We start from the raw sequence: 26116 nt of genomic DNA, 5'->3' as shown, positions 1-26116 counted from the left end.
TGCTGTCATGGTGACTGCATCTCACTTTTCTGACCGACTTTTGTGGGGGCCATTGTTAACTCATCCTGCTCACATCAGTCTCGCTCCATTTAGCATTTTAACCTGTCCTGCAAAATATTGTTCAGCTATGTATACATGGAAGTAATGGTAGTGCTCAGAGCTCCTGTTCTGAGCTGATTGCAGTGGAGAGAAAAGATACACTGGGTATTTATAACACGGAAAGCCTGCGTGTGTGACTAGAGGAGACATGGCTTGGCATTTTGCTATCTTCTCTCTATTCATTTGCTCAACAAATGTTTATTGAACATCTTTGTGCCTATAATGAATCTAGGGACTTAGATAAAGCAGTGAACCCGGGCGTCCATTGAAAAAACAGTCTTTCCTAAGTTCACAATTAACTATGGTGAGAATTTAGTGCTCAAAGGTTATTAAAATAGGAATAAAAGGACAGAAATGCCAGGATGTCTGCTTATCCCATGGTTTTCCAAGTTAGTTACCAAATTGCCTAATTGGAATGTGATTTGAGTGGATCCATAGTTGCTAGGGAAAGACAAGGAAGTAGCCATTTCACTCCGTTTAAATGGCTCAGAGTGACTCCATGCAGAGGAACCTTTTTTCTTCTCAGCTCTCATGGGGTTTCCTCAAAAAAGACTGCAATGTGGGGCTGGGATGAGAAAGAGAGCTTGAATGCTGGATTAACGAGTTGAAATACACCCGTTGGAAGCTGTCACCTTCAGAACAAGGTTTTGGAAGGGTGAGAGCATTGGGAGCTTCCAAAGAAAGCCTGCAATCAATGAAAATGACATTCTAGTGGCTCTAGCCGCTGGCTAGGAAAGCCTTATTATGTTTTAGCATAATTAGGCAGGTAAGTAATGAAGGACTGGGATTTATTAACCAGAAACAAGAGTAACTTTACCAAGTAGCAAAAGGATTTTGGTCCCCGTACGCCAGTTGCTCACACACTTTCCTTAGGGCTCTTTATGCACCAGGCCTCCTCTGCCCAGGGAGAAGGAGCCAGGAGGGGCTTGAGCTAGCATTTGGACCCATATTGGAGTCCGCATCTGTGCTCTGTCTACCTCTCACTGCCTTTCTCTGAATTCTTACTAGGTCAGCACGAGCACCCGTTTGGAATATTTATAAATCTGGTTAAGATTGTCTTCCTTGAGGAAATCAACCCAGAAGGGTTAGGTAAGCTTGCCAAAGACATGCAGTCCTAGAGCAGAACTCTGCATTTCTCTTTTGGTCTTTATTCAGCACACTTTGCAGAGTTAGGGAACAGTCCACAGGCCCATCCTCATTTCCAACACCAGTTGTAAGCTTAGGGGTCACCAAGACCATACTCATATTTGATAATTTGCTAGAAGGACCCACGGCACTCACTGAGCATTCCTATATCCATAATTTCATTTTATTACAGTCAAAGGCTACAGATGAAAATCAGCCAAGGGAAGGATACATGGGACAGAGTCCAGGAAAGTTCCAAACACAGAGCCTCCAGCTGTCCTGTCTTGGTGGAGTCCTGGACGTGTTGATTCTCTCAGCTATGATGGGCGATGCTGTATACAGAGTCTTGCCAGCCAGGGAAGCTCACCTGAGCCTCGATGCCCAGAGTTTTTACCGGGACTAGGTCACATGGACATGGCTGACTGCCCATGTGGCTGACTTCAGTTGCCAGTCCCTCGGTATATTGAGCTGATATCACATGACCCAAAGCCCCCCAACTAAATCACACCATTAGACTCTCTAGGGTGGCCCAAGGCCCCCCGGGTAAACAAAGATACTTTAATCAGGCAAGACATTCCAAGGGCTTAGAGCTCGCCTCCCAGGAACTGAGGGCAAAGACTAGACCTCTTTTGGGGCAAGGTGAAATTCTTTACTACACACTCTTAGAAGCAGGATCACCACGAGAAGAGTGATAACGATGACAACAATAACCGTGATATAAGGAAAGAAGAGGTAGATGCCATTATGGGAAGAGCCACACAGGTCTGGCTTTGGATACATCCCCCCCCCCCCCCAGTAATTAATGATGGTTATTTTTTAAAAACACATGATAGAGGAGGTACAGGCTTTAAAGGACAGTGGACCTTTAAGTGGCTGGCATTTTTGAATGATTGATTGTGATTTTATGGCCTTTTCTTCTTTCATTAAATTCAGAATGAATGATCATGTTTTAAAAGCTGATCAACCCTAATTATAAACAGTTCCACATTCTCTTCTTGGGTTTCGACTTAATCCAGACAGAAGAAAGAACGCGATTTAAAGGCAATTTGACACATGACTTTTGGATTTCTAGATCTTTAGCAAAGGGAGCCATAATCAAAAACAAATCTCACAGCTTGTAAATTCAGTAAGATTTCATTTCAACAAGATTTAGGTATTTGTAGCAAATAATATTCTCCCTCATTGATAATGGGGCCCTTGATAAAATTATTTTAGTTTTTCGTAGTGATTATAAAGTTAGAGATCATAATTTTGCTGGATTTATTCCACTGATCATTTATTGTGGTGGGTTTGTTTATGTGGGTTTTATTTTACATTGTCCGAATAGCAAGTGTATGGGTTCTGAGAAGCCAGTTATTAGTAAGTGAAGGAAGAATTGAATGCTGGTGAGGTTGAATATGGGGAGGGCAGGTGAACAGTTCTGCTGCATACAAATAAAGGTTAGAATCTGGGTACAAAATAATTAGTCTAAGAGCAGTGGTCTCTAAAGTAGATTAATGGGACTGCTTTCACCAGCACAACAAATTAATCTCTAAAGGCAAATAGTCAAGAAAATAAATGGACAAAACAGTGTCAAGTGGCTTTAAGTTAAAGGAAGGAAAGAAGAAAACAACCAGGGTGCAGTTAAGAAGACCTTCCAGAATTTCTGTTGGCAGCAGGGATTATAATGACGGCAGGCACAAACCCTTACCTGTAACAGATTCATAAACCTCTTTTCAGATAATGAAAAATAGGATCCGTTCTGGCGTGCACTGTAAGCAAATGAACCTCCCTAAAGATAAACAACACTCCCCCCACCCTCCAAAAAAGAGGGGGAAAATTAAATATTCATTGGTGAGTGATATTGGCATTTGTGGTGCTGAGATGCCGAGGATGGCAGGGAGCAAATTCTGGCTGGGGGGCACCGGGCCGGAGACACCCCAGAGCTGTTTGTCAGTGCTGACTCACTGCCTGCCTACTTGGCCTTCCGTGTGACCTGGATATGCAAGCTGAACAAAATTTACAGTGTGATTTTTAAATGCTTAGCTGGTTTTTGGGGTGAGCATATTTTGCCATTTGGAATGGTTCTCAGCTGTTACCATGCTTTTAAAAGAGGCAAGTACTACCCTTCCATCACCCTTGCCTATTTAACTTCAGCGGATTTGGAAATTCTTCTTTCCCTCCCCCTGATCACGCTTTGCCTGATCCCCACGTCTTCTGATGCATGTCAGGCTTTTGGGAAGCTCTGTAAAAGTTGTGTCGGTTGACTTGGTTTTGCTGTCATTGGGCAGTGAGACTCAGCACCTGGAGCAGATGGCCCCTGTGAATATGCATTTTAAGGAGGTGACTGGTACATTGACTGGGGTGACAAAGAGGGGACAGTACATGGGGGAGTCACTGAGCCACGTGGATCCCAGCCTTCAGAATCTTCACCTGCTGTCTCTCTCTTCACCTCACCCTGGACTCTGCGTCAGGGGTGGATGATACTTTTTGGAAAAGCAGGTTGGGCATTCAGAGTTCCGCTGGACACCCTTTATGGGAGCTCGCATGATCTACACAATTATTGTGATTGGCGACACCACGCATTGAGCAACAGTTTTAAGCATACCCTTCAAAAAGTCCTTTTGTGGGGAACTACTTCTAATTAAAGGGCTACCACATAATATCCATTTGTCTTTTTAAATGACTCTAAATGCTTGAAAGAATGATATAAGTGTGGTTTAATTATGCACAAAGCAGTGATTTGCAAGATACTGTGGTTTCTCCTTTTCCTGCTTTCCGGTGGAGCCATCTTTGTTAAAGCATCACGGTACATCAATGAATGTAACAGATGAATCACTTTGAGTGACAAGGGAAAGGTCCCAGACGCCTGGCCGTGGTGATAATTACAGAATGAGTGTCCATCTGCTGCCTCTGGCCCCGGCCGGGGCAGGCAGAAGGGGGTGGAAGCTGAAAGCCACAGGGCCCAGGAGGGATGGGCCGATGAGAGCTCAGAGCAGAACGTGCCGCTGGGACGCCATGCCCCATGACAGTGCCACACGGCAGAAACTCCAGAGCGAGGATGGACCTTCTGTTTTCACGGCTGCTGCCAGATCCCTTCAGAAACATGGTTTGGCTTTTCTCAGAAGTCTCATAAATCAGGTGACTGTGTGTTATATAGAGTCAGGTTTACGAGGTCACTGGAACTGTTTCTTTTCTTTCTGTTGTTTCTTTGAGCTCTCGGTACATGTGTGCATGTGTGTGTGTGTGTGAACCCGTGTGTGCACACAAGCATCCTAGGCTCCACTCTTCCCCAAATGCTTCTCATCTTGCGTAACTCCCCCAGGTTGGCTAGTTTTCCAGTGCTTAAACGAGAACCAACGAGAACCTTTAGAACCTTTCTCCATAGTAGCTGGGGCCAATAGATACTTTGTACAATCCCCCCAACACACACACACACACACACACACACACACACACAGAATTAGTACACAGAGCTTCTAGAGTCTCCTCTCTCTGCTCCTTCACTTAACTGCCACAGTTGTGTGATTTAATTAGTCCACGCATGTATTCCTTTACTTTGTAAACCTTTGCTGAGCATCTCTTGTATATTACACACCATGCTAGGAAAAGAGGAATGGGGCTCTTCCAGCTAAGCTGGAGTGACAGTTATGCACATGGATTATCTTACATGCTTTATAGCTATATAAGTAATGTTTTGCAGATTTTCTTCAGCTTGCTTATATTGCCCAATATTCGATTTCTGAGATTTGCTCATGCTGATATAGGAGGTTCTAGTTAATTCGCTTTCATTGCTGTATAGCATTCCGATACATTAATGTACTTATCCATTCTTCTGCTGACACTCATTTAGGCTGTGTCCATTTTTTTGTTATTATGAATAATGATGTGATAAAAACTCCTGATCTGCTGACTCATGTACAAAGTCTCTCCAAGGAATATACCGAGAAATGAAATTGCTCTTAAATGTTGGCATGAGTTTGCATGCCCACCAGCAGGATTTGAGAATTCTCTTTTAACCTCATCATTCTCATACATGGTATTTCCAAACGGTAAATTTTTTGCCAATCTGATGAGATCTCGCTGTTTTAACATACCTTTTCCTGACTGCTTGCTAGTAAGATTGAACACGTTTTTTTCTCCATGTGCTTATTGGTTGTTCATGTTTCCTTCTTTGGGGATTTCCATTTCAAATCCTTTGTCTACTTTCAACTTGTTTGTGTTTTTCTTATTGATTTTTAAGAGTTGTTTATATATTGTGGATGACAATCCTTTGACCTTTATGTAGGTTGCAAATATATTTCACAAACCGTGGAGCTTATTTTGCTTGTGTTCTCTTTTGTGTACAGAAGTTTTACATTTTAATTGAAATCAGTTTTATCCGTGACATCCTTTATGGCTTATGCTTTTAAAAGATGTGTGCCTAAGAAAGATTGAACTACTCCAGTGTCTTAAAGACAGTCTACTTGGGGTGCCTGGGTGGCTCAGTTGGTTGAATGTCTGACTCTTGATTTTGGCTCCGGTCATGATCTCAGGGTCGGGCTCTGTGCTGGGCATGGAGCCTGCTTAAGATTCTCTCTCTCCCTCTCCTTCTGCTCCTCCCCCCACAGCTTGAACTCTCTCTTAAAAAAAAGATAATCTTCTTATATATTGTTCTAAACTTTTCACTTTTATTTTTTATGCTCAGATATTTAAACCATCTTGAACTTATTTTTGTGTATGGTGTGAAATAAAGATCTAATTTTACATTTGCTGTATTGTTCCAGTACCATTTATTATGCAATCAGTCCATCCTTAGCTGCACTGATAAGTAATCATCTTGTGTTATATATCCAATTTTCCTAATATGCAGAACTGGCTGTTTGTCTATCACTGCACACTGTCACAGGGATTTGATTTATTTTATTTTATTTTAAATATTTTATTTATTTATTTGAGAGAGAGAGAGAAAGAGTATGAGCAGGGGTGGAGGGTAGAGGGACAGAGGGAGAAGCAGGCTCCCCACTGAGCAGGGAGCCTGACGCAGGGCTCCATCCCAGGACCCCGGGATCACGACCTGAGCTGATGCTTAACCAACTGAGCCACCCAGGTGCCCCTAGCCAGGGCTTTATAATCGGTTCTTAGCCAGGGCCAGGTGAACCCACGATTTTCTTATTCGAAGTATCTTCACTATTCTTCAATATTTATATTTTGATTGGAACTGCATTAAACTTATAGATTAATTTGGAGATAAATGACATCTATATGATGGTTTGTTCAGGACACAGTAATAAAAACTGTGAATTCCTCAGGGTGAGGGACAGGTTTGAAGAAGGGATTGGTAACAGTGAGTTTGGTTTTGGTCATTTTGAGACTGATGTGCCCATGGAACATCCCTGTGGAGACCTCTGGGAGCCACAGGAAATGCAAGCCTGGATCTCAAGGGGGAAGACAGAGAGGAGGCCTGAGAGTATGAGGAAAATGGCTGACTGAGAGACAGTGCCTTGAGGAGGCTGGAAACCAAACTTTGGAGAATGCCCACATTCCATCAGCAGGTCAGGGGGCAGAAGTAAGTGGCCAAGAAAGGGGAGTGAGTGGAGAAAGTCAGAAACTTACAAAGAGAATGTAGAGGAGAGTGGGCAAGCTCTGAAAAGAAAGAAAGGAAGGAAGGAAGAAGGAAGAAAGAAAGGAAGAAAGAGAAAGAAAAGGAAGAAGGAAGGAAGGAAGGGGGGAGGGGAGGAGAAGGAAGGAGAAGGAAGGAAAAGAAAAGAAAAGAAGAAAGTAGTATCTTATCACTATACACACCCACTAGAATGGCTAAAACTAAAAAGACTGACACCACCAAGTGTTAGCAAGGATGTGGACGAGCTAGAACTCTCATATCCTGCTGGTAGGAATGCAAAATGGTACAACCACTTTAGAAAACTGTTTGGGGCTTTCATAAAAAATTAAACATACATTATACAACTCTGCCATGGCCCTGCTGGATATTTACCCAAAGGAAAGAAAAAATATGACCACACAAATACTTGCACATGTATCTTCATAGTAGCTTTAGTCACCATGGTCAAACACTTGAAACAACCTAAATGCCCATCGGCAGGTGAATGGATAAACATGTTGTGATACATCCTTACAATGGAATACTAGTCAGCAATATAAAAGACCAAACAACTGATACAACAATATTGGTGAATCTCAGAAACATTAAGCGGAGTGAAATAAGCCAGGCAAAAAGAGTACATGATGAATAATTCCAGTTACATAAAATGCAACCTGTAGTGACAGAAAACTAGGCTCAGACAGAGGGAGAATGAGCTATAAAGGGAGATGAGAATTTTGGGGAGCAATGGAAATGATCTGACCTTTAAATAGAAGCGATTTTGTGTTACTGCAATTTATAAGAAATATATATATTTGGTCATTCAGATGACCAAAATATATTTCTCTGATGCATTTACTTCTCATTCACAGTTCCTGACTCACAGTTCCCCAAACCCACAGTATTTCCTGAGCCATAAGAGCAACGGGAACATCTTTTGTTATAATATTTGGGCTCTTGTCCTCAGTTCCTGAAAAGCTTCGGAGCCATAAAGGTGAAATGGGTGACTTGTTATTTGTAACAAGCCCCTTTCTACCACAACCGGGTTTATGTTAATGAAGTGATTTTTGCAAAGCACCTAAGGATGGAGGCTGGTGGCCAGGGGAGCCAACCATAACTATAAGGCTCAAACTTTCAGTTTCACCCCCTGATTTCCAGAGATGGAAGAGGGGCTAGAGCTCAAACCGATGGCCAGTGAGTTCATCAATCATGCCTAGTAATGAAGCCTCTGTGAAAACTTTAAAAGGATGGTTAAGAGAGCTTCCATGTTGGGGAACCAGAATGCATCCAGGTACTACTGTGCTGGGCTCCAAGCTCCATGAGAACAGAAGTTCTTTTGCTCAGGACCTTACCCTATGTGTTTCTTTATCTGGCTATTGATTCATATCCTTTAATATCCTTTGTAATATATTGGTAATCTAGTGAGTAAATGGGTTTTCCTGAGTTCTGTGAGCAGTTCTAGCAAATTAAATCCAAGGAGGGGGTCGTGGGAACCTCCAAGTTCTAGGCAGTCTGTCCGAAGCACAGGTAACAACCTAGACTTGGGATTGGCGTCTGAGGTGGAGGGCTGTCTAGTGGGACTGAAACCTTTACCTGTGGACTCTGATGCTCTCACCAGGTAGATAGTGTCGGAAGTGAGTTGAATTCTTGGACACCCTGCTGGTGTCAGAATTGCTTGTGGATGTGGGAAAGCCTTCACACACACACACACACACACACACACACACACACACACACACACACACTGGAATTGGGTCCAGGAACTCTCTCACATTTATTGTTCATAAATGATTCCTCAATAAAGTTGGTAACTGAAAGCAAGCAAGTAAGCAGGAAAGAAAACAAAGGAAGGAAGGGAGGAAGGAAGAGGGGGAGAGAGAAAGTTGTCCTTAGCAGTGTCAGATGACGAGAGCTTAGCAGGGGCAGGAGCTGTGGGGGGCCCTGAGGAGTCAGAGCTGACTGGGCAGAATCCGGGTCTCAGTGGGCAGAAAGTCAACACTCCGGCTTCCCTGTCTTCTTCCTTTTCTCCTTCTCTCTTTCTCTCCTTTTTGCTCCATCCTCTTCCTCTTTCTTCTTTTCTAATTTATAAGTTAGCTAGAGTAGAAGGCAGCAACTTAGGGCTTCTGAGGTATTTATTCATTGGGAAGAGGCTTTGAGCAGAATGGAGGGAAGGTTTGTGCTCTGGAGAAAGATTTCCAGAGCTTACCTGTAAAACACAGTCCTTTACATATCTGGTCAGCCCTTCCCCATAGGTGAACATTAAAGGATTGCTGTGTTTATCATACATATTTCAAGTCATTTCAGTTTGGTTTGGAATTAGACCAAAATTACCCATCTTGGGTGCTTAATAAAAAAGATGTCCTCCCCTGGGCATCATGGCACAGAGAGAGGGAATTGTACCATCTGTTCCCAGGCGATGAGTCCAGGTTTCTTATGGCTTTGTAGAAATGTAGGCAGTGAATCTTGGTCTGACCATTCAGTAGCTGTGTGACCATGGGCAAACCTCTAAACTTCTCTGAGCCTACATTACAAGACAGTTACAATGATTAAATGACACAGTACATGAAAATGCCCAGAGTGCTTGTCACATGGAGGGTGCCCAATAAGTATGAGTTGTGTCTGAACCCCAGACAGGAATTCAGCGCCCATGAGAGCATGGCACTATGCCAGACAAAATAGAAAGGTACACACTGTGGGAAAGAGTCATCCCCAGGTGAGTTAATGGATGAAAAGGTGAATGCAGAGCATTCTCCGATACAGAAATAGTGCCCAGGACTGAGGTCAGGGGTAGGGGCCCAGGGTCATTTAGAAAGGTGTTTATTAATTTTTTAAAAAGGTTTTATTTATTTATTTGAGAGAGCAAGAGAGTGCACGAGCAGGGGGAGGACAGGCAGAGGGAGAAGCAGGCTCCCCACTGAGCAGGGAACCCGACACGGGGCTCGATCCCAGGACCCCGGGATCATGACCTGAGCCGAAGGCAGACGCTTCACCGACTGAGCCATCCAGGCGCCCTGCAAGATGTTTATTAAGAAGCAAGGTTTTCCGTTGTTTTAAGGGAGAATAGTAGGTGGAGGGAAGGGTAAGGATTTCGCCTGCAGTGTGATAGAGGCCCTGGTCAAAGACTCAGAGGGTCAGAAGGAGAAGGAGGAGCTAAAGGAGGTGGGACGTGGCTGCACGTGGCATGTTTACTGCTGCACGTGTGTGAGCACGTGTCTGAGTGTGTGTGAGTGTGCCTCTCTGAGTGCGCGTGTGTGTGCGTGTATGCGTGGAAGAGGGAGCTAGGTGGTTGGGAAATGCCACTGAAGGCATGTTTTCAAGTCCATTTTGAACACTTCGTGATGTGAAGAGCGAATGCTCCTTTACAGCCTTTGGAGAGGGGGTCGAGCGGTGGCGGTGGCTCAGCAGGGGCGGGAGCGGCCGCGGCCTTGACCTCAGGGAGGACAGTCAAAGGCAGGAATCTTGGAGGAAGGTGCTATGGGAACCAAGACCCCAGCCCAGGCAGGATGCGAGAGGCTAGTGTGGCTTTTCTCAGCGATGACAGCCTTGTTGCCTGAAGCTGGGGACCCGACAGCCACAGAGGGAGAAACATGCGCGTGGCTGGGGTCACCGACGCTTCTTCCAGGAAACACAGGTGTTGTTCACAGCCTGACGTCACCCCCTGACCTGAGCACCTCTGTCTTGCTGGATGCCACTTCTCATCTGCCTCAATTGTCCAACTGTTTCTACAGGGCTGTGTGTGGTGGTGTGTGTGTGTGTTGGGGGGGCGAGGGGAGATGGCCACATTTCCCTTAGTGCTCTTGATTAGAATTTGTCCAGACTGGAGCGATTCTTATCAGCATCGTCTTGACGACGATGAGGAAGAGGGCAGCAAGCACTTAACACGGCGCTCCCTGTGGTACAAGCACCTTCCCAAGCCTCTCACAGCTATTCATTCATTAAATTGTTAAATACACCAACCTTGAGGGCTCTCAGGTTATGGTGAGGAAAACTAAGGCATAGAGAAAATAATTAGCCCTTAAGCGGTGCGCAGGGATTCGAACCCAGTCCCCTGGTTCCCGAGTCCGTCTCTTAGCCCCGTGGCTACACTGCTTCCTGCTCTATGTGCAGAGGGCGACTCCCTCCACATAGGAATGAACCCATCTGAGATCTTTCTAGGCATTTGTTTCAAAGGGCGTGCTTAGGTTTGTAACCTGAGGTCTTTATCTTCTGTCTCTTTGCCTCTTGCGTCACCATAGAGTTCACGGTCCTGGGGACATGGGGCCCCCATCTTATTAGAGGCCACTGTGTGAGGTGATCTGTCCAGCTGCAGTTTGGGGCCCTGCCCGGCTGAGCACAGCCTGGCCCTCGGCAGCCCACAGGGGGGCTCTCTCAGAGTTGCAGACCTGGGATCTCGGGGAGCACGAGGAAGAGCATCTGGACAAGAGCCGCTGAGGTGGCCTAGCAAAATAGATGAGGGGTCAGGGCAATGTCTGTTTGCCGTTTTAAAATTCGGGCAGTTCGTTGAAATACTGTTTCAAACGTTAGGGAACAAGAATGGTTAGATCTTACAGACTAGTAGAGGGATGTTCAGCTAATAAAAGGGGTACCTTTAAGGAGTGAGGGGGAGGGAGAGGAGGAGGAGGGAGAGGAAGCTGGGCCGTCACTCCAGAGCAGTGGTTCTGGATTCTAGATTCCTTGTATTGACACAGAGCTTCTCATCTTTCAAAGTCTCTTGGAATTATGACCTTCTTTTAGCCTGTCATCCACTGGGAGAGGCAGAGTGGGAGAGGCAGGGACAGTCCCAGGCCTGGGCTGGGCAAGGGCGGTGCGCACTGTCCAACTGCCCACGGGGCACTCATGTACACACTTAGCACTGTGGCTCGTGTCTTAACGTCAACAGAGCCTATCTCTCTGTCTTCCTTCCCTGCTGGCCTGGGAGCCCCTGTTAGGCAGGGCCTCTCCCTTCCTCTGCATCCCAGAAAGTAGGGTAGAGTCTGGTGGGGGTGTGGTACCTAGTTATTGAGCTCAACTTGCTTCAAGAGACCTAGATTCAAATATTCACTTTGTGACCTTGGACAATGACTTAGAATGAACTAGAACACCCATTTTTCTCATCTGTAAAATGGAGATGATAAAACCACATTAGATTAAATATGGTAATAGGTATGAGTAGGCGACACAGAGAAGGCCTTCAGTAAATGCTAATTCCCTTTGTTTTCTTTAGATTGAGCACGACCAGAGCCAGCTCCCAATACAGAACCCACATCCACCAGGGAGTTTGCATCCATCCTCACCCATCCTTTTAGCTGGGGACTAAGGTCAAAAGAGACATGAATGCCCTTTTTTGAGTATCACAAAAGTTCATGTCCTTTGTGGTTAGGGAATCATTTTCTTGTGGAAATATTACATCTGGGGAACCACTTTGTTCATTCCTTCTTTTGGCATGTTCTGTATGTGTATAAGTCACATGGCAGGAGGCCATATAAATGCAGTGGTAAAAGGTCTGCTTGAAGTTAGCCTGTTTCTTTATAAATGCACACAGAACATTTATCAAGATAGACATATTCTGGGCCACAAAGCAAATCTCAAATTTTAAAAGATTCAAGTCATACAAAGTACGTTCTTTGAATAATGGAATTAAGTTAGAAATCAGTAACAAAAAGATGTCTAGAAAATCCCCAAATATTTGGAAACTAAATGACACATTCCTAAATAATTCCTGGGCCAAAGAAGGAATCAAATGTGAAATTAGGAACTATTTTGAAATGAATGAAGTGAAAACCCATTATATCAAAATTTGTGAGATGCAGCTAAAGCGGTGCTTAGAGGTGAATATATATAACACGAAATATCTATATTGGGAAATAGGTTTCAAATAAATGGCTTTAGAATCCACCTTAGGAACTAGGAAAAGAAGAACAAATTAAAATCAGAGTAAGATGAAGAAAGGAAATAATGAAGATGAAAGCAGAAATCAGTGAAATATAAAACAGAAAATCAATAAAGAAAATCAGTGAAACAAAAGCTCATTCTCTGAAAAGAACCATATAATTGATAAACCTCCAGTCCAAGTGGAAATAAAGACAGGAGACAAATTACCAATGTCAGGAATGAGAGAGGTGACATCACTACAGTTTCTACAGATGTTATGAACCTCATGCCAATAAATTCAACAACGTGAAATAGACAAATGCCTTGAAAGACACAACCTGCCAGTACAAACAAAGCAAAACAAAACAAAAAAACTCCAGACCCAGATGGCTTCACAGGGGAATTTTTACCAGACATTTAAGGAAGAAATTATACCAACCCTGTACAAACTCTTCCAGAAACTCGAAAAGGAGGGAATACTTCCCAACTCATTCTATGAGGCCAGCACTACTCTGATACTAAAACCAGACGAAGACATCATAAAATAAGAAATGTAGACAACTATTCCACATGAGCATAGCTGCAAAATTTCTAAAGAAAATTTTGTCAAATTGAATGTAACAGTACACACACACACACACACACACACACACACACACACACATATACACGGAAGGATCAAAATATCAAAAATCAATCAGTGTAAGTCACTGAGGAGGAAAAAGCCCTTTCTATAATTATGTCAGTTGATGCAGAAAAAGCATTTGGCAAAATCCAATCTCTCTATTCCTGGTTAAAAATTCTCGCCAACTAGGAATAGAAGGGAAATTTCTAAACTCTAGAAAGAACATCTGCAAAAGGTAAATGTCTTCAAAAAGCTGATAGAACTAACAAGTCAGTTCAACAAGCTTGCAGGATATGAGGTAAATATATGAAAGTCTATGGCTGGCAACAATTGGAAATTGGAATAAAAATGTGCCGCTTACAATAACAGCAACAATATTAAACACTTAGGAATAAATCTGACAAAAGATGTGCAATATCTTACACTGAGATCTATAAAATGTTGCTGAGAACATTCATTGTTTTTTCCACAAATTGATTTACAGATTGCAGTCTCAACCAAAACCCCAGCAGGTTTTGTTGTTGTTGTTGTTGTTTTGTAGAAATTTACAAGTTGATTCTAAAATTCTTAAGGAGACTTAAAGGACCTAGAATAGCCAAAACAATATATTTTTTTAAAAGATCAACAAAGGTGGCAAACTAACATTACCTGATTTTAGGACTTGTAAACCTATACTTAGAAGACAGTCTGGTATTGCCAGAAAGCCAAACAAATAGATCAGGAATTCAGCCATTCCAATCTTAGGTGTTTGCCCAAAAGAAATGGAAGCATGTTCCATACAAAGAGTTTTATATGAGTATTTTAAGCAGCTTTGTTTATAATAGCCCCATACTGAAAACAACTCAAATTTCCACCAACAGGTGAATGGATAAACAAACTGTGGTACTCCGATACAACAAAATGCTACTCAGCAATAAAAAAAAGAAATGAGCTATTAATAAATCTCAAAATAGTTATGTTGAATGAAAGAAACTAAAAAAGTAGACGACTTCTTAACAGCACACTCTCTTGGGTTTTCCCCCCTTCTCATTGGTTTCTCTGTTTCAGTTTCCTTTGTTGGCCCCAGACCTTGCTTGCTAGGGGCCCTCTGGCCTTGGTCTTCAGCCTTTTTTTCCTCTCTATTTGCACTTTCCTCCAAGCTTATCCCATCAAGCCCTGTGATTCAAAGCATTGCCCCCTGCACAGTCCAATAAAATTTTCTGAAATGAGGCAAGTATCCTATGGCCCCAGTGTCTACTGTGGTGGCCACTAGCCGCGTGTGGCTACTGACTATTTGAAATGTGACTAGTATGAGTAAGGAGCTGAATTTTAAATTGTATTTATTTTAATTAATTTACATTTAAATAGTCACACTATATCATTTATATTATAGAATATAAAAATATATATTACATATATGTGGTTGGGGGCTACTGCATCTCTTAGCCTTGGTCTAGATCACTGTACTTACAAACTGTGGGTGGTAACCCATGAGCTGGCCTTGACCTTTAGTTTTTTTCAAAGTGAAATATCAAGGGATATCAGATATAGTAAGAGTTATATTTTTTTCAAGAAACTTTTTTTTCCATCTTGTCTCTCTGTGGAGTAGGTTGCTGTAACTATGTATAGATCACATGTAGTTTTTTAGGCGTTTTGTTTTTTAGTGGAAAGCCGCTGATTTAGGCGCTAGTGAGGCCTAGGTTTATGACCTCAGCCATGAGCTAAGGCGCCAAGTCATGTTCAATTGTCTACCCGAGATCTCCCAAGTCTGTAAATCTGTTTTGTTTCCCCCTCTGGTTTTTCCTCATCTCAGCATAATGGTGACCTTAATCCCCCTTCTCCCTGTCCCCTCTTCCCGTTTCACTGAAGGCCTCCGTTCAGTCTAGCAACACAGTCTAGTGGCTCTGCCCCTGAAATAGATCCCACTTAATTTCCATTTTGATTTCCTTCACCTTTAAGGCCGGGCATCCCTTGCCTGGATCCCTGCCACAGCCCCAAACTGGCCGCTCTTTCATTCTTGTCTTTACACAACCCATTCTCCACACGGCAGTCAAAGGGGGCTTTGGAAAAGCCGAAATCAGATGATGTTGCTTCCCTCCTTGAAACCCTCCGGTGGCTTTCCATTGCCTAAAGAATACTCTCTCCGCGGCCATATTTCTGTGGCCAGCAAGGCCCTGGGAGCTGACCCCGGCACCCCCAGCATGGCTCCCCCCCACTCATATTGGCCTTTCTGTGCCAGGAACACCCACTTCCTTGCTTGTTTCTCTGCAGGGCCTTTGCACATGTGCCGTGACCGAGACCCCCAGACTTTCTCCGAGCTGGCCTCTCTTTGTTAATGCAGGTCTTACATCAGATGTCATTTCCTCAAAGGGGCAGCCTTTCTCTGACTCAATTAGTGTCCACAACCCAAGGCTGAGTGATCTGTTTTGGAAGTAAATGAGCTATATTGTTATTTACATAGAGAATTTTTGAGTAATAGGAAAAAGAGCCATCAAAGTATTTTTGATTAGAGATTCTTGAATCTTCTTTGAGAATCATCTGTAATTATTAAAATCCTTCTGTGCAAGTTTCTATATGGGGAATAAGTATTGGTCTTGCTATTTTTTTAACTTAGCGGAGTACCTCATTATGCAAATTTAATGAACACTTTAAAATATGTGTAATGCAGTATATTAACTTATAGACATAAATTAGTTAATGTAAAATTTTAAGAGTTTCATTGATGTTAATTTATTATAAGTACAAGTTATTTATTGAACTTTTTAGTCACTGAGATTAATGCACATCATGATTGATTTTTTGAGATAATTTGAATTTAAATTACCAAATTACTTTTGTCTTGAAGAAGAAAGGTCTGTAGTTTAGAGTATATTATTCCTTATGATGTTTAATCTTTATTTTTATAATGGTCTTTATGAAAAATATAGAAATAGTGCAGAAGGATTACTAGTTATTAACTAAGTGATAGGATTTGTGATTCTTACCTTTGCTTAAAAAAAAAAAAAGGAGATCTACACTCAAATGCTGGAACTTTCTACAGGAGTCATTTGAGTAGTAGGTTCCAAAACAATGAAACTGAAACTGTATGTTTCACATTATATTGTCAAAACCACATAGCAAGAGGTATAGAAAAAGGAAATGCATTTAACTTTATAAAATGAAAACTGAATATAAGTGAAAATTTGGCATTATTTTATCCTAGAAAATTCTTTCAATTAGATAAAATAGTGTTCAGAAAGTTAAAACAGGGCCTCATTTTATTTCATATGTGTTCCATTCTGCCCAAGGTCAGAAATGGTGGTGATGAAAACGTTTTTGTCCTCTGAAGCCTTTCTGGATATGCTTTCCAAAGAGAATAATCGAAACTGCAGATTTATGCACAGAGATGTTAATTGTGGCATCGTTTCTAATTTTGAAAAGTCTGGAACCAACCACATATCCAATAATGGAGGAGTTAAGCAGATTGTAGAATATCTGTATAATGAAGGATCGTATAACCATTGAAGTTAATTTTTAGGAAGGCTATTTAGTGTTGTGGGAGAAAGCTTCTGACATAATGCTAAGTTAAAGAAAAGGACATATTTATTCAGTGTGATCTTAGTTAGGTAAAAAACCATTTTCATAGGAGAAAATACATTAGTGGTTCATTCTGAGGGGTAATTGTTGTTGGCATTTTCTAAGTTGTCTAGAAAAAGCGTATATTACTTTGTAATAGCAAAAACATTACAAAAAAATTGGGGTGGCTAACAAAACACTAAATGTTTAAGCTTATTGCGTTTTGGAGCTGGAGAGTAGTTGTGGGGATCACTTGGCCTGGGAGCTCGTGACCAAGGGCTGTGATGGGCAGGGGAGATTGAGAGTGGTTTCTCAGAAGGCCAAATGGAGAGGAAGATTTCTTAGTGTTTTTGCTCTCGGTAAATTCCTGACATACCCACCGTCTGCCACTTGCTGATCAGAGTCTGGCTGTCCACTTTGTGACAAATATAAAAGAGGAAGGCAAAGTAATTATTATCTAATAAATGTGACTGTTTAGGTAGCAAATATTTTAAAACAGAAGGCAACAATGAAAGATTCCTAATGGTATAATGTGGGGACTATTCTAGATTGTTCTTTAGTCTTTGGGTGTTCATCTATGACTAGGACGTGAAATCATTTTAGTGGATCTCCCTCTGCATTACCCTTTAAATGAAATTAGAATAGAAAATAGAGGGTGTATTCTATATATTAAGTATTCATTCTTTAGATTTTTATTTCAGGTATGTGTTTGAATGTACTGAATGGTAAGTGTAAAATGTGGTTGGCTTTTTTAAAAAACTGATTTGCCGTCAAAAAAAGTCAAAAGACTTTTGAGGTCTAGATCAGTGGTTCTCAGAATGATCCTGGAGCCAGCAGCAGGTATCACCTGGGAACTGGTCAGAGGGGCACATTCTTCGGCCCCACCCCAGAACTTCTGAATCAGAAATTCCTGGGCCCAGCACTCTGTGGTTTCCTAAGTCCCCCTGGTGATTCTGATGAGGACTTATATTTGAGAACCACTGGCCAGGCCTTGCTGTTCCAGGCATGGTCCAGAGACTAACATGGGCATCACCTCGTGGCCAGTTAGAAATGCAGAATTTCTGGCCCCAACCTGGGCCTACTAAATCAGAATCCCCAAGCTCCCTGGGTGACGTGTATGCTCATATAAAAGGTTATTAAAGGTTGAGAAGGCTGATCTCAACCGCATGTGCCTTCAGAGGCCATATAGATAATGTCACTGAGTGAAGGCAGCCTATGTTTCTCCCCCAAAGAGAGCAGCAGCGAGAAGGATTGATTGTGATGTGGGGTTTAAGCACCCTTCATTTGTTTAAAAATGTCCTCTATTGAAGCCACTGGGGTTGACACCTCCAACCAAACTCATCAACTCAAGATAACTGTAATTGACCTTAATAACTTCAAGCAGATTTTAATCCCCAACTTTAGTAGAGTGAGCCTGTCATATTAACTTCTTCTGATCTCTTCTAGGAATTTATCCAGGAGCTGCTCTCTCGGATAAGAGGCATGAGGAAACTGAGCCCTCCACAGAAGAAGACTGTATAATTCTGGCACAGGATGGGACTCTCCCAGAGACGAAGAAGGGTCCTGGGATTTGGGCTTCATGAAGACATTTATTAAAGCATAGTTGCCCTTATGAGAAACTTTTTTTGGGGGGGGGTGTCTATTAGACATTTATTCAAGAGTGTTCCTTTTTTGTTTTGGGAGGTTTTGTTAGTGTAATGTTTTAATAGCAAGAACATCACGACTCTGGTTTCAGCCCAACCAGGGGTTATCAAACCAGGCAGACATGCAGGAATGGGCTGATCTGGGCAGCATTTTCTTTGAGAAATTGCAGGTTTAGGACCTAACTATACAGGGATGATGGTTTTCTTACAACTAGTTTGGTAATACTTTTTCTTAAGTTGTACGATTGTCTCAGATGTCGAATTTCTCGTACATGTATATATCTACACACAACTAAGTTACAATGTAGATGTGAGTTTTATTTCACATTGATGGAATAAACTTGTGGTTGTCCTTTAATTGGAGGTCACAGCACATGGGTTTTCAAGAGGCCACTAGATATTCTTCGTGTCGTGTGACTGCTGCGGACCTTCAGTGTTCACTTTATGCACCAAAGTGAAAGAATTCAGTGTATCCGTTATTTTAATGAGCTACGCCACAAAAAGTTGAGTTGGTCAAGGGCTTAATTCATGGACTTTATATTATTTCATTAATTGGGATGCTTTGCCAGGTCATGTACTTCTTGCCTTGTTCGTGGTATTTTAAAGTTTTATGAACCCTTCATTTGAAGAACTATTTAGATTTCTAGAGAAATGCCCATGCCGAGTGGTGTTTTGCAATGGAAAAAGGAAGCACTGTGTAGCAATTAACTCTCTGCTTTCAACCAAATACTGTGTATTCTTCTCTCTCCATGAAAGCAGGTCAGAAGGAAGTTAGCAAATCACGTATCTTCCTCCTTAGATGTAGATCTGGTCACTTCCGTGCCTGGGCAGCATTAGACCAGAGCAGGTGAACTGAGGGTTGAAGACTGTAGAGGTGAGAAAGCCTCACCTGCTTTCAAGAAAGTCGATACAGGAGCATTGGCCACTTTGGAAGGGTGGCGGAGATTGCATTTCTGGCTCCTCTCTATGGCATGCGCTGAGGATTCTGGCTCTTGGCCCCAATTACGCACCCCGATGTCCTTGCTTGGAGCTAGGCGTGGGGCGCCTGCCCCGCGCCTCCCGGTGATATATCAGCTCCTTGGAGAAGGATCAAAATTCAGACGGATGTGGGCTGGGTAAAAGGTCAGAGTAGAAACTCGTCCTTTCCCCAAGGAGGCCTCCACCGCCTCCGCAAAGAAACCCCACCTACTGTAAGGCATCTCTAGGCGGCCCTGTCAGAGGACAGGAGTCAGACATTTTATATCAAGGGTGCTCTGAACATATTTTATTTTTTAAAAGAACTATGTTTGTGAATTTTATGTATACTGGCAAGCTTTTGAAAATGTATTTAATTTTGTAATGTTTACCAATGATTTATTTACAAGCTATTTACTCAAATAAATGGAGCTGCTTACAACTCTGCTCACACCTTTGCATTGCAAGACATGTTCAAAGGATAATTTTACTTTGTGAGATGTTCCCCAGACAGGGGTACCAAGCCCTTATATCTAGCTTTTCATTTCCCAGGTATTTTCAGGTGTTTGATCCTGGTTCTCTCCTGATGAGAGCAGAGTTGCAGGGACACATTCCTGGGCTGGGAAGGAAACCAAGAATGAGCTCTGTGTATTTGGTCCTGCCTGGCCATGTGCTCTTGGGCCTCTCTCCGGCCATGTGCTTTGCATTTAATTAAAACTCCCTTTTACCCATCTGATAGAAATTCTCAAGAAAATTTCAAATTAAACAGATATTCCAATTATGCAAGAATGCCATTCACCCTATAAACACACAAAAATACTGAATTTGCAGGATTTCCATTAGGCCTGACCAGCTCAGGTTATGGGCTGATGAAGCAAGAGGCCCTTTGATCTGGCCACATAACACACTCTCTTCCTTCCCTCACCAAGGGCCTGGCATCACCTGACTCCCCTGAGTGGGACCTCCTCCTTGATTCCCCATCTCTGCCCTCAACACACCCTCAATCACCAGGCTCTTTTTCCTCTGCTAATACCTCTCATATCTATCCCTTGTTAAATCTTGCCTTGATTTTGCAGCCATCTTGGGATTGGCTTCCCCATGTCCAGTCTTGCCTACCTCTTATCTGTTCTCTACCCAGTAGCTGGAATAATCTCTCTGAAAGACAGCTGAGATCACTCCATCCCCTACTTAAAACCCAAACCCCTTAAAAGGAATTAGTCCCTGCTTTTTCCGCCTCATCTTTTGGCCTTCCCCTAACATCCAGTCCTACTGAATAACTAGGGTTTCTGGAACATAGATATTTTCTCCTCTGAGGCTTTGCAAAAACTGTTGCCTCAGCCTGGAATACCCTCACCATGCACAGGCTCTATCTGGAAAGCTGGTCTACAGCCCTTCCTAAGTATGTCCAGAGCTTCTAGCATTTACCCCATCACAGCATATACCCACCATATTATTACTGTCTATTCACCTGTTTGTCTCTTCTTTTAGACTCTAGGATACTCCAAGATTGGGACAGAGTTCTATAAATCAAGCACCTACTCCTGAGCCTGGCCCATCAAAGGGATTAATACATGTTTGCCAACTGAATAAACATGATAAAGATTCTTCAAGAAAACTCAACTGTTTCCTTTCTGGCGGGGACAGTGGTTCTTAGGCCTGAAGGTGCATTTGTATCACCTAGGAAGTTTTAACACAAGTCCTGGCCAATTTAATCAGAATTTGGAGAAGCAGACCTTAGGCATTTTTTTCACGCTCCCAGACTCAGCACCAGCTGGGCCGTTGGCTCATTCTCGTGGAGCCTGGCACACAAGTCTGACCTCACTGACCTCAGCTCACCGTGTGGATGCTGTTACGGCAGGTGGAAGCTGTGGCATTAACACATTGACTATTTGTCATTTTCTCTTCTGCTGGAGAGGAGTTACGGTCCAGCACTAGGGGAATGACTCCAAAGTACCTAACTTCTAGTTCGGTGCTCCACTTGAGCATTGAGACATCTAAGTTTAAACTTGATCCATTTATAACAACTGTAATAATAGTCCCCACTTAGGTATCACTGTGCTGAGTGCTTACCTGCCTGATCTCCTTTAATCCTGACATGAATCTTAAGAGGTAGATTGCATTATCCTCATTTTATAGAAGAGAAAATAAACTCAGATGCGGTCCCAGAGCTGATATTCAAACCCAGTGCTGTTGTCTGACTCTAAGCCCCTTGACCATTAGGCTTTCCTGCCCCTCAGAAGGGGTTGCTCTCAGTTCCCCCCACAGGAATGAAAGCCAGGAGCTGCTTTGAAAGTGAGCTGAGCCCCTGAGCTGAGAGGTGGGGCGTGGGAGGCTCTGTGGTTGGAGCGGGTCCTCGGCTCCCTATGGGTTCTCCCTCATTCCTGATAACAGGGGATCCCAGGCTTTGTGCTCCTGCCCGCCCCCCGCCCCCTGCATTTCCAGGCTCTTCTTGCCTTCTGCCCTGACGAAAAGCTCCTGGACTTGGCCTCGGAGCCTCAGCATGGAGTACCTCCTATCAGTTTCCAGAGGAGGCAAAATTGGGAGGAAGAACAGCTTGAGGAAGGTGTTTCTCAATTCCTGTAACACAGAAGATACCTAATTTTCATTTACTACCTAAAATCCCCATAAAAGATGGTGCGCCATGCAGAATCAGTTATCAACAATAGATGCGTACATGATTATGTTGGCTCTTTCCAAGAAGACACAGTGGTTTGGGAACATGAGCTGTTTGGGAGCCCTGGCCACCATGTCCCCAAGGGACACTGACCGAAGGGGCCACCACCGAGAGCAGCCCGTCTGGCCCAGGCGCTTGGCCCACCACTCGGAGAAGCAGGTGGGATAACATCTGGGAGATGTCCCCTTCCTGCTTCATGGCGCAGGCGAGGCTGCCAGAGGGGGCCAGAAATGTGCTCCATGGCTTAGTTATATGGTGGGCCCTGCTGCCGCCCAACCTGCTGGGATCTGCCACTTTCAGCTAGTCTTCCAGTATTGCTCAGCCGGACTCCCGGGCCCTGAGCCAGCCTTTCATGTGACTAACAGCTTGGGGAAAGGCAGGCCCCACGGCTGATGGACACATCTCTATCCTCACATCATTTTTGCTTCTGAGTCAAAGATCCTGGGGATTCCCTCCACTTCTCAGGAACCTTCTCTGCGAGAGGGAGAGCCTCCTCCCAACCCCATTGTCTCCTCCTTTTCCCCTGTCTTTGGTCACTAGACTCAGGGCCCTCTAATGGCACAAAGGGCCTAAAGAGGCCTGGTGGGAAGTACTTTGGGGTGGGGGGACCCCTGGTCTGCGGTCTAAAAAACCAAAAGAATTCAATGTATTCAGTAACTGGAGCTTTGTGAAAAGCCAGTTTCAAGTTGGACACAGACAGGAATACCAGTAGTCTCCCCCATTGCTTTCCTCTTCTGGAATTTACTTTGAGCCTGCAGAGTTTTTACTAAGAACTAGTGCTATTTCCTTTGGGATTCAGGATATCCCTTACTGTGTGTTTGTAATTTGCCTGTGAAAAATTGGGTGGCTTCTCCTAGTCCGCTCCGAGTGAGACCTATCCAGACTTCATGGAGTTTCCTTCCACCCTTTTCGGACACCCTGCCGCAAATGTTTCACTTTCTCAGTGTACTTATGCCATCATGGTGTATCTTGGCTGGGGGTGAATTGTTTTTATAAGACTGGATAGTTCACCCCTTCTCTTGGCTCCGTGGGTGTTCCCACTACAACAGGGCAGATGGGCATTTCAACAGAATACTGACATTAAAGCAACTACCAATCAGATCCTGGAAATCTGGTTTTCTAGTGCTTTCGTTGGATCCATTGGAGAAAGAAGACCAGATTTCTCTGGTACAGTTTTCCTTCATCTTCAGGATTTTCAAGTGACTCTGTGGGATGTCCTTCTTGGGGCTGACCTTGTTCTGGTAGATTCTAGAGGTAGATAGTCCTAGCAAGCATATGAGGGTAAAGAAAATTGCACTTTTAACGTCATGGCTATGTAGACTTGATCTCATTTATATACATATTTTTAATTCAGTGTGGTCATTGTTGGGAGACAATTCTACACAGGTCTCTCATGTTTCTGCTGGCTTTAATTAATGTCAGTATTGGAAGATAGAAATACATTTCTCCCTCTAGAGCAAGGAGCAGGCAGGGCCTGAATAATATGAGTAGCACATTATTGCTTGTTGTTTTGAAGTTCCCAAATTCAGCTCCAACAGCAGGTCTGTGACCATCATTTCTCTGTGTATCCCAGTCCGCCCAGTCATTTCTGAAACCAAAAATAGAAAATGAGTTCATGGAATATCTGGTGCTACCAGATTGGTTCCTGTCAGTTCGCAGGATGATTCATAGAAAGTGTAACCCAACACACCCTTCTGGGTCACACGTCACTTGAGCCTAAGTGATTTACTATTTGGTTTTTCTATTGTTAGTAGCAAGAAATGCTCCCTTGTGGCTGATTGTATTCATAAAAGGGGACATTACTGACAAACCACCTTTCTGGTCATTCATGGATAAGGAGATAAATAAGATAATTTATCTTTAAGAAATATTTTATAGCACTTAGCACAGAGCCTGACTCTTTTTAGCTATAATCCCAATGGGGCGGGGGCGGAGGGGGGGGGGCAAAATGTACAATCTATAATGTAGGCTTGCCTTACTTTAACAGAATGTCCCAAAGCCCTAGAGACTTCCCTCTTTCTGAAATTAGTGATGAGTGAGAAGTTGAACAAAACCTCCTAAACTGTTTGGGGAAAAAAAAATGCATAGTAGTTTTGTTTTGTTTCCTTCTGAATCTTATTTTCTGTTGCAAACAAGTGTGCTGAGAACTCCCTGCCAATATCTTTAAGCTAAGTGTTCCTATAGCTACAGCTCATGTAGACTTCGGGGGTCCTCAAAACTTCTGAAACTTTGCAGGAGAGAGAGAGAGAACAGACAGAGACAGAACCACACACAGAGCAGCAGAGAGAGCCCCAGAAAGGAGAAGGACACAAAGTGGCAGAGAGACACGAACAGTTTGGGGAGGAGAGGGTCTGTGCTATCACTGGGTTCTCAAAATATCCATACTGAGAACTGGTGAAGAACCAGGGCCTGGAACTTTGGAGGTCATAGCCATGCAGGAAGCCAGGGTTGCCAGGAGTCCCAGAAGAGCTGGTGGTAAGGCCAGCCTCCCCTCCTTGGCCTCAGACCTCCCTGAACACATTTCCCAAACTCCTTCCTTCCCACCTCATACTCAGATGTTCTACTTTGCCAAATTCCTTCCATGGATGATAGATTCTCCCGGACGCACTGCCTCAGGAGCAAGTGACGGCCTGCCTGGCAGAGAACACACTGGCTTGTTTAGGAGGTAGATTCCAGGTGCCTTTCCTCTTCTGCCTTCTGTGCTGAGTTCTGCCCAGGGGTTCCCATGATCACGAGCCTCTGGAGTAGATTCATCTCCAACACGCTCAGCTCCACAGTCTGCTTCAACTGCCAACACCGTTGCCCAACCAGCACGTGCTGGCTACAAAAGGGCACCTGCAGAAAGATCTCTCCTCACCCTAACCCCCACTCCCACTCCCAGCTGCCATCTTGTTCAGGTTATCGAACAAACACACTGAGACAGGCATGTGAATACTGGTGTAACAGGGCAGAGCAATGGGTGGGAGAAAAGTCCATACTTTGTCATCTTGTCCCTGGGGGAAAAAAAAGAGGAAAAGAAGGTAAGAACAAGAGCTTCTTCCTTGACAAACCACTTCTTTTGAGCATTCTTTTGTTGTTTCATAGGTGTTCAAAGAAAGAAGCTATTGTGTTATATTGGGGCTGGGAATTTAAATCCCATAAAATATTTTATACCTTCTAGGAGGAAGGAAGCTCTTAACTGTTTGTTTTGCTCGTGTCTTATCATGGGTCTCATTTAATCCAAAGCACTGGTCCGTGATTTATGATCTTTGTATGGCGGAAATACTAAAGATACTTCTTAATGCCATGACGCACATCAGTTGCATACGTCGTGTGAGCAGCAGAAATGGCCCCTGCCTGAGTACTTGCTCACCCTTCCACCACCTGAGATTCAGATCCACCCATATTGTGGACCAGACAAAGCCATATTTCTAATGAGCTCCAGAGCTTGAAGGCAGAAACCCTGAAAGAGATGGAATTCCCATTTTGTTGCCAACAATAAATATCAAACTTAATGTTCATTCGGTGATGACTGTCCAGAGAAAAACAAGCAGACATGAAGGGGCTTTAAAATCCTAACAAATAATCAATCCAATGTCTCCTGCAGATACTAATTTCATTACTAAAGGGCTCATAATTTTTGTGTTGTCAGTTTTAGTGAAAAGTCCTTGAAGGTTATTCATTGGTCATTGGGAAAGTCAACGTTAATGTCTGCCGTGGATTAGGAAAGGATGTTTTATGACTACCTTTTCAGATGCTTGTATTGAATTGCCTGAGATTGGAAGGTTCATTGGGTTCCACCCAAGGCGCCATAAAAGCTTTTAAATTACCTGCAGTTGTCAGAGCGAATTGTCTCCTCAAGAAGGTGGATGAAGCTGGCCCACTATACTGCATATCAGGTTTTTTAAATAATGCCATGGCTCCCTCTGTCCTCCTCCTAAATGGTGGCCCTGAGGCTAAGCTCTGTGCCCTGGATTTCAAAAGAAAGAATCTTCTGGGAAAAAGCTTAGGTTAGTAGAGTTGGTGGAGTCAGCAGGCACCAGTCGGTGAGCTTTCAGCAGCCACGGGAGGCC

The 26116-nt window shown here is 43.4% G+C and overlaps 1 protein-coding gene across 1 annotated transcript in view; it reads left to right on the top strand.

Moving 5' to 3' along the window:
* The window catches only part of PPP1R14C (protein phosphatase 1 regulatory inhibitor subunit 14C), an 82410-nt gene extending 62578 nt beyond the window's left edge, over positions 1-19832 (top strand). Inside the window, exon 4 of the mRNA XM_036075018.2 lies at positions 18240-19832. Coding sequence (XP_035930911.1) covers positions 18240-18314 — 75 coding nt within the window. The 3' untranslated portion in view covers positions 18315-19832. The remainder of the gene's footprint in view (positions 1-18239) is intronic.
* The last annotated feature ends 6284 nt before the right edge of the window (positions 19833-26116 follow it).

This window comes from Halichoerus grypus, chromosome 9 (genome assembly GCF_964656455.1).
Source record: "Halichoerus grypus chromosome 9, mHalGry1.hap1.1, whole genome shotgun sequence".
NCBI classification, from domain to species: Eukaryota; Metazoa; Chordata; class Mammalia; order Carnivora; family Phocidae; genus Halichoerus; species Halichoerus grypus.
The sequence above is the reverse complement of the archived record's forward strand: the minus strand, read 5'-3'. Positions and strand labels throughout refer to the sequence as shown.